Source organism: Marmota marmota, unplaced genomic scaffold (genome assembly GCF_001458135.2).
Source record: "Marmota marmota marmota unplaced genomic scaffold, marMar, whole genome shotgun sequence".
NCBI lineage: Eukaryota > Metazoa > Chordata > Mammalia > Rodentia > Sciuridae > Marmota > Marmota marmota.
The window spans coordinates 645,205-654,547 of record NW_026000173.1 but is presented as its reverse complement, the minus strand read 5'-3'; the positions used below and the strand labels follow the sequence as shown (position 1 = coordinate 654,547).

General features: G+C 35.1%; 1 protein-coding gene across 1 annotated transcript; it reads left to right on the top strand.

Moving 5' to 3' along the window:
- Positions 1–1,242: 1,242 nt before the first annotated feature.
- On the top strand, positions 1,243–5,873 carry LOC107159902 (C-type lectin domain family 4 member A-like). Its single transcript, XM_048787822.1, has 3 exons — positions 1,243–1,567; positions 3,978–4,129; positions 5,503–5,873. Exons 1-3 carry the CDS (start codon positions 1,561–1,563, stop codon positions 5,620–5,622), a joined length of 279 nt encoding a protein of 92 aa, XP_048643779.1. The 5' UTR covers positions 1,243–1,560; the 3' UTR covers positions 5,623–5,873.
- The last annotated feature ends 3,470 nt before the right edge of the window (positions 5,874–9,343 follow it).

Genomic DNA, 9,343 nt, shown 5'->3' with positions numbered 1-9,343 from the left:
ACAGAAGAAGGAAGGGATTGGGGAGGTACTGGGAAATGAAATTGGCCAAATAATGTTATGTGCATTTATGACTATGTAACAGTGCATCCTATAATTATGTATAATTATAATGCACCAAAGATGCTAATTCATCTTCCCATTGGAAAACATTGAGAGCCTCATTTAAGGATAGTGTTAGTGAAGAAAGAGAAGACAGGTAGCTTTGAAGGGGAAAGAAGTTATAATCAAGGAGGCCAAGGCTTGATGAATATTGGAGATTAAAGGACCCAGAGATGTTAAGTGTGAATATAATATTCTGACCTTGTAAACTCATCAATGAAGAAGTTGTTCCAAGGCGTAGGCAGTGTAGTATGAATAGCGGGTTTGTTTTGAGAGATGATTATTTACATTTTGGGCACAATGTGTTAACACAGAATGTACATGTCCAGTGGTATGCATATTTGCCTGGATTTTAGGAGAGAAATGTCTGGAATTTTTCAAGTCATTTATATAATGATAGCAAGTCCTACATGGGAATATATGCTATCACTCCAGAAGAGGACTTTAAACAAGAAGTTGGGATTAGGAAAGAAATCTTGGACATGCTACATTTTTAAAGGTGAATGGAGGAAGAGAGCTGAAGGAAGAAGATAAGAAGCAACAGTAAGAAAGGTGAGGCAGGAACAGGAGAGAACAGTGTACTAAGAGCTAAGGTGGAAGACCTGGGTTAAAGATTGCAAGAAGGCCATTAGAAAATGACTAATAAATGGTCCTAGAAAATTACTGATGATCCATTTCAAGGATGATTGTAATGAAATGATGGAAGCCAATCCTGAATGAAGTGGGTCAAGGAATAAATAGGGGGTTAGAAGGAAAGATGAGATTTAATTTCTTGCAGTAGTGTTTATTAACCCAGGGCCTCGTATATTCTAGGCAAGTACTGTGATACTGAGATACTACTGCAGTCTAGAAAATCCAGTTTCTAGAGGTGGGGGTGAGTGAGTTCTAAATTGGGAGAGACAAACAAAAGAGATGAAGAAAAATGTCCTCTTGATCAATCTTTAAGATCACCTAGAATTGGTTAAAATTAGCAAATTCTTCCTTCCCTCAAAGTCCCAGGTTGTGTACTTCCTTAAATAACTTCCACTCCCATCCCACAAAATTTAGCCTTTGTTTGAATCTTGGGTTACCTCTGGAAGGAGATTATGGATAACATCCTTCAGATCCCATTATGATGGAACTTTCATATCTTCTTCCAATTCCTCCTCTTTCAGCTATTCCTGGAGGTACCTAATATTTCCAAAGCAGTAGGATTAGAATTCCATTGACTGAGGGGTCATGGGGAAACTTTTTCTGTCAGGCTCTGTCCAATTGGGTAATTGGACATGTATACATTTTGTCCATAGAATGCAAGAAAGCAACGTAAAGAACAATGACCTAATGGTACCAAAAATGATTGGTTTTATTCTATTTTCCAGGTTTCTTTCAAAAAAATTTTCAGCTGCTTGAAGACAAAAATTGTAAAAGATTTATCAAAGAAATGATTCACACAAATTGAAGTGTGTAAGAATCAATTCAACCATGGAAGGTAAAATTTCATGTGCCTAGAATTCAGTTGCTGACTGTAGTATGTAAGTGTCACAAATCAGTCTTTATGATTTCCAGGTAGAACACCCTAAGAAATGGAGTCTCCTGGTCATTCTAAGCTACAAGTATAGAATCACAGAATCTAACATTCTTTATTTATTATTCATTTATTTATTTCTATGTGGTGCTGATGATCAAACCCAGTGCCTCACATATATGAGGCAGGTGTTGTACCACTGAGCTATAGCCCCAGCCCAGAATCTCACATTCTTATATGGATATTTAAAGTTGTTCATGTGAAGCTGGATTTGGAAAAAGGATATATTGTTACTGTATTTCTTTAGACTGTTCTTCTTTCTGAGGTTTCTGCAAGGCTAGTGTTTTTCTCACATGTCCAAAAATTTGATAAAAATGAAGATGAATATATTATTGTGAATGTGAATTTTTTTACCTTTAAATAGGGTGTTTAAAAAACATTTTTAAATTGACAGAAAAATTGAGCAGATAATATTAAAAGATTGTATTTTAAGCCTACCTTTCACCCACAGTGCCCATTATTATTAAGCTATTCCTAATTAAGGGCATTTTTTACAACAAATGAACCAATATTCATGATTTTCTTCCCTTTGGTAGTAAGAATTGAAATCAGGTTTTCATACATGCTAGGCACATCTCTATCAATGAGCCACTTCCTTAGCCCAACATTCTTGATTTTCCCAATTTTTAACTCTTGTTCTTTTTTCTATACTCTAATCCTGTGCAGTCCTCCACATTCCATTTGTTTGTCGTATCTCTTTAGTTTCCTCTTTGCCTTGATATTTCTTCAGATCTTTCTTGTTAGATGACTCTGACAATTTAGGGGAATACCATTCTGTATATTATTAGTTGTCTCTGTGTTAAAATTTGAAGTTTTCTTTATGATTATAGGGGGATTATTTGTTTTTGGGAAGAAGGTCACAGATATAAAATGCTATTCATCACATTAGTTCCAGGTATATATTATCAAAGTGAATGTTGACTATTGATGCTGAACTTGATCACCTGAGGTAGTGTTTGTCATGTTTCTCATTGTGAAGCTACTTTTCCCTCTCCTATTCCCACACTGTACAGTTCATAAGGAGGTTGCTACGTGCAGCTAATGTTTTATGATGGAGGAGACATGCTCCTATTTGTTAGGGTGGTGTATTATGTTAGTGGTGTGTTATGTTACTGCTCTCCAGAGGAACAGAAGGAATACGAATATGAATATTTATTTTAAAAACTTGACTCATGGAAATGTGGGGGCTTGATAAGTCCAAAATTTGATCTGGGTAACTTCCCGAAGACTCAGGAAGGAGTTGCAGATGGAGGCCACAGAATGTCTGCTAAGCTTTTAAAATGTTATTATATTTTTCAGTGATAAAATTCCCATTTTTTACATCTTCTGTTTTTTTGTTGAGTCAACTTTTGTTTTCTTTTTTTAATTAAATTATTTTTCATCCTAGTTTGTTATACATGATGGCAGAATGTAATTCATTTCATATTACACAGAGAGAGCACAATTTTTCAAGTCACTGATTGCATATAAAGTATTTTCTCACCATTCTTGTCTTCATACATGTATTTAGGGTAATGATGTCTAACTCATTACACCATCATTCCTACCCTGCTGCCCTCTCCCTTCCTCTTTCTCCCCTTTGCCCTATCTAAAGTTCCTTCATTACTCCCATGCTCTCCCCCACCCACTCATTGCCACTATGAGTCAGCATTCCTTTGCTTCTTTTTGGGGGAAGGTGGTTTGTGTTGGGTACTGGAGATTGAATCTTGGGCTGCCAAACCCCTGAGCCACATTCCAGCTCCCCTCTGTCTTTTATTTTATTTTTTTAAAATTTGACACAGGGCTTCTCTAAGTTACTTAGGGCTTTTCCTTTGTTTCAAGATTGTTTGTATCTTCTTGTTGAAGCACTTTTATCATGGTTATTTTAAAATCTTTGTCAGATAATTGTAACATTTTTGTTTCCTGTGTTTTTTTGCAGCTATTGATTATCATTTTTTTTACTAAAATTGAGAACTTCCTGGTCCTTGGTATGATTAATTTTTTTTATTGAAACCTAGATATTTCTATTTTGAGGTTTTGGGGTTTAGGTTTTATTTAAACATTAATATTTTAGCTGCTTTTTTTTTTGGTTGTTTGTTTTTTTGTTTTCCTGATACCAGTTCAGCAGGTGAAGGGGTCTTGACACATTATTGCCTGCTTGAGGCAACTTGGCTCCTTGGCACCTGAGGAAAGGGGTCTATCTCCTTGTTATATCTGAGTGAATATGGGAGCTGCTGCTTTCATGGTGTTTCCTTTGGTCTGTAAATTTAATAATACAAGCATTTAAAAATACACTTTCATATAACACACATATTTGCCCTTCTTGCCTACAAAGGAAAAGTCTGGAGCTGTTGCCCAGAGAATTGGAAGTTATTTAGTTCCAGTTGCTACTTTATTTCTACTGATGCAAAATCTTGGAAAGAGAGTCAGGAGAACTGCTCTAGAATGGAGGCTCACCTGGTGGTGATCAACAGCAAGGAAGAGCAGGTACTTTCTGAGAGACAATGGAGTCATGAGCCTGTCTGACTTTTGTACTTGTCTTTGCTAAGAAGGGATATTGATGCTGTGGCAGAAGACTTTCCATAAGACAGATAGGAGAGGCTCCCTCAGCCTTCACATTCCACACCTTGTACCTTCTTCAGTGTAACTAACCTACCCCCAGGGATGTTGTGGCATTCAACACTTAAGATCTGAGGGTTTAGTGGAAGGATGAAAATGTTTCTGCCTATAATAGAAGTTGGTTATTTCAATATATAACTGTTTTCTGAATGATCAGCTGCTTAACAGAAAGGAGAATTAACTTCAATGGATAAAGTTAAATCAAGAGACTCACAATCATCAATCAGGAATTAAATTTTAAGAATTTGTGAATTGCTGGTTGTTGTGGTACATGCTTGTAATCCCATGGGCTTGGGAGGCTGAGGCAGGAGGATCTCAAGTTCAAAGCAATCCTCCACAATGTAGCTTGCTAAGCAATTTATCAAGACCCTGTCCCTAATTGAAATATAGGAAATTGTGCTTGAGGACTGGGGTTCTGGCTCAATGGTAGAGTGCTCGCTTAGCACGTATGAGGCCCTGGGTTCAATCCTGAGAACCATATAAAAATAAAATAAACTAAAAAATAAATATTAAAAAAAAGAAATGGTAGGACTGTGGCTCATTGGTTAAGCACTCCTGGGTTCAATTTTGGGTACCAAAAGGAAAAAAAATTCATGATATAATGAAAGTAAATTGATTAAATTCTTAATAATTTTCTCATGTGCAACTTTGAAGAATGTTTTCTCAGTGAAGAAAAGAGGGAAGTTGAATTTGAGATGAGAATTCATTATGATAGTAGGTAAGAATTGCTTCCATATTTAATAAAATTAAGATAAAAATAAAATCACAGATGATGTCTTTGATCCTGTTGTGCTCAAAGATCTGCAGTTCTGAGGTCCCCATCTGGTTATTCCTGAACCATCTCCTTTTGTTTTCATTTCTGTATGACCATAAAGAGTTCAGTTGAAAAATCACACTGTACCTTTAAATAAGTATAATTATTAGTTGTTAGTAAAATCTTTAAAAATATGTAAAGAAGATGGAAATGTTAACTCTACCAATTTTATCATTATACACTGTGTATATGTATCAATTTGTCATGTTACTTGATAGATTTTACAATTCAAACAAGAAAGAAGAAATAAATCATCAAAATTCTTAAAAAATTTTTATTGGTGAATTTTATTTACACATGAGAGTGGACTTTGTTCTTTTTTATTAATACCAGTACCTAGCATGATTTGGCAAATTAAAAAAAAACCCAAAAAACTCAGTTCAAGCTGAGTATCTAAAACCTATGACTTCTTTTTCTTTTCCTTTAGGATTTCCTGACTCAGAATATGGATAAAAACGCTGCTTATTTTGTGGGGCTATCAGATCCAGAGGGTCAAGAACACTGGCAATGGGTTGATCAGACCCCATACAACCAAAGTGCCACATGAGTACAGAATTAGATAAAGGAATCCTGGGTCCTAGATCATGCAGGAAGTTTAGAGTGTTTCAGCATCAGTTCTGAAACTAAAACAGCTCACTCTTGTCCTGTTGCACACACAGTTAATCAATTTTATTACCTCATGAAATTATCACAGAACCTTAGGAGGCACACATTATTTTTCCTATTATAGCACTGAGGAAATTGAATTTGGAGAGTGTAGATAGTTCAGCTAAGGTCACCCAACAATAGTCTTTAGAACCAGGTAGATTCTATGTTGCTTTTAAAAACTCTGTTGATTCTCGGTAATAAAAGTTCATGTTTTTAAAGATCATTATGGATTATTGTGATTTAATATTTCTCATAAAGCAAAAATCCTATCTTTGATACTGTTACAATATCTCATATTTATGTAATCTTTAAAGACATTTAAATACATTAGTATACTTCCACCTTTGATTCTTATATCTTCTTTGTGAAATATATAGTGCTGTTACTCTGGTCCAGTTTTTAGATGGGCAAACTGAGAATCTAAAAAATTAAATTATTTTGACCTATAAAATAGGAATAAGTAGAAGATCTAGAGATTTTACGAGTTCTTCAGACTTCAAAATCATCCCATTAAAAAGGGAAAAAAAGGATATATTGACACATGGGACCATGGTGACTTCTCTTCATCATATAAGAAAGCCCCATGGATTGACAGTCCCCTGGCAACAGGGCCTATGTTTAGAGGAGAGCCTGTGGGTAACTTTGGTTAAATGTTTAGTGCAATAAGGTATGAGAAAATATGAGTGATGAGGGTCCAATTTTTAAGATAAATGCCAGAGGTGTTGGTGGAGGAGAAACTGCATGAGAATTGGGAAGGGTTGGTGTGGGCATATCTAACCCTGGCTTCCACAAAATTCCACCCCAGCTTCTGACCTCATAACTAACTTTATCCCCTTCAAAAGCAGTCTTGGAAGAATCACTTCATCCTTTTTCTCTGTTTCAGATTCTGGCATCCAGGTGAGCCAAGTCATAGTGAAGAGCATTGTGTTATAGAAAATCATCTTCCTACATAATTGCAATGAGGCTGGAGTGATATACTTTGTAAAAATCGTCAACGATCAGTTTGTGAAATGATGAAGATCTACTTATGAATCAACACTTTTCATGGACATGTGTTTGGATTAGAATTCATTATTCTAGAGCTAGCTCATAAGTTCTTTTTTATGAAAGACATTCCATAGACTTTTAGGTATGTGGTCAACTATTCCACTTTTGAGGAAATGTTAGTGTTGCATACGGAATTCATCAGTTTGCTTCCTACAGAGCTCCTAATACAATAATTGTGGGGGACTTTTACTTAATGTACAATGAGTTTACTACATCATTATGGTACAGAATTTTCATGCAAACCTGTAACCACCATGATTATCTACAATAAAGATTTCTAGCACTGCCCAATGTTCCCTGTCCTAACAGTATGAATGCAATGTTCTTATTCCTGCTTTTCAAATTCCATATAAAGCAGATAACAAAGTTTGTTTTTTCTTTTTACTTTCCTTATCTCAATATGTTTGTAGGATTCTCCTAAGTATTTTGTATTTTTTCATTGGTAGATTCAATTTTCTATGGAGTTGTGTTTCATTATAACATGATCTCTAACATGATCTATTTATCTGAATTGCTGTTGAGTAAGCTTTGAATTATTTTTAATATCTTATCTATTATGAATAAAGCTTCTTCTTTTACATGGCTTTCTGTGTAACTCTGCATTTTTTTTTCTTCGAAATGTGCTCAAGAATGGAATGTACTCACACCAGAGTATTATAAAGAATAGTATTAGTGCCCTAAAATTTCTCTGTTTCAGTTACTATCCTTTTCTTCCTGACAACTCCTTGTATTTACTGTTATGCTTTTGTCTTTTCAGATTGTCATAATTTGGATCCTACACAGATTTTTTCTGAAGTCCTCTTACTGTTAGTGATGTGCATTTAAGATTCCTCCATTTTATTTTATGGCCTGTTGACATTTTTTTATTGCAGAAAATATTCTACCACAGTTTATTCATCCATTGAAGTACATGTTTGTGGGAGTCCATCCTCGCACGTGATTTGAGTTACCTCCCTGGCTGAACGAGAGGCTCTTAGGCACAGCTGTGTCAGAGCTTTCCCCACCCTTCTCCAGGTCCGAGGGTTTGTCTGTGCAGAGGTGTGTTTGGCCACTACCCTGAAGACCCAATTGTCGCCCCTGACCTTGGGATGCTGCCCCTCTTAATCTTCATTGGATAAAATTTTCCCTAGAATTTTTTGTTCCCCAATAAAAGTCCACTCCCTGGCATGTTCTCTCTCTTTCGCTAGCCTCTTCAGTAAATCTTGCTACCACAATAGGTGGCTGGAGGCTGGAGCTAGGGGGAGTTGTCCTGGAGCTGGCTTAAAGGTAATTAGAGTCTTGTCTCTTTAATTCAAAACTCCCTAGTGGTTTCTCACGTCTGGAACCTTCTTTCATGAAGCTGGCGTGGGTCGAGGGCTAAACATGTTGATTGCAAAAATGTTTGACACTTATGAATGAAGTTTTATTTGGCCTCTTGTGGGGGTTTTTGTGTGGACATGTTTTCTGTTCATTTGTGTTAATACCTGGGAACACTCTTGTTGACTTGGGGGTTAAGACTATACTGAGAACTGTCTTCCAAAGTGGCTATCATTTTGCATTTGACCAGCCATGAATCAAAGTGTTCCTATTGTTACATTTCCTTGCCAGCATTTGGAATTGACAGAGTTGTGGATGTTGTCCATTAATATGTATGCTGTGGTGTCTAATTTTTTTTTTGAGGAAATCACATATAGTAAGTTTATTTCATAAACTGATATAAGACTCAATGAAAGACTTCAGCATTATTAATGTACATTTTATCAAAATTCCATTATATAACAATGGTACATACAGTATTAAACTTTTATATGGCTAAAGGTTTTTAAACAATGAATGAGAGGCACCCTAAGCAAGTATGTATTTCCAATTATTCATTTACTGAACTTCATTCATTCATAATAAAATAGTTGACAAAAACCACACATCAGAGTGTCTGTTTTTGAAAAAAATTGTTTGGTGAATTACTAACAATGCAGCATGCAATTTTTATTTATTATTGGTTCATCATACCCACATCTTACATACATAGTAAGATTGTTATAATATTCAATAAGTTATAGCTAAAATCATGAAATACCACATACCATATTGTACAGATTATATAAATTCTCTTGTTATTTCTTCATCCTTTTCACAAATATTTATCAGGCACTTACTATATGCTAATTAGAAATAAGTTCATTATAATTATTTCAGATTTTTTTTTTAAATACTGCAAGACCTCATTTGAAAAGAGCAATATAGATTTCAGAAGTAACTACTGTTTCTCTAGTGAATAATGTGTATAGAATTCTGCTAAGCTCTTGGGGTATGCAAATATATTTGAGATGCATCAGAGAATACATATAAAAAAAACAGTACTACTTATCATGTTATTTAAATAAAGTGAAATATCATAGCAAAGGTTAAAAAAATTAACTTTTTGGGAAAAAGCAAAAGGGTGCACTAGTATTTGAAATAAGGTAATAATAATTTTTTACTATAATTAGTTGTTTCTGAGTCTCATTTCACTCTTTACTTTAATTATCTATCCATTGTGTTAAGAACCCCTATAGGTGTTAAACTATATAAGGTACATATATTGTGGTGTGAGG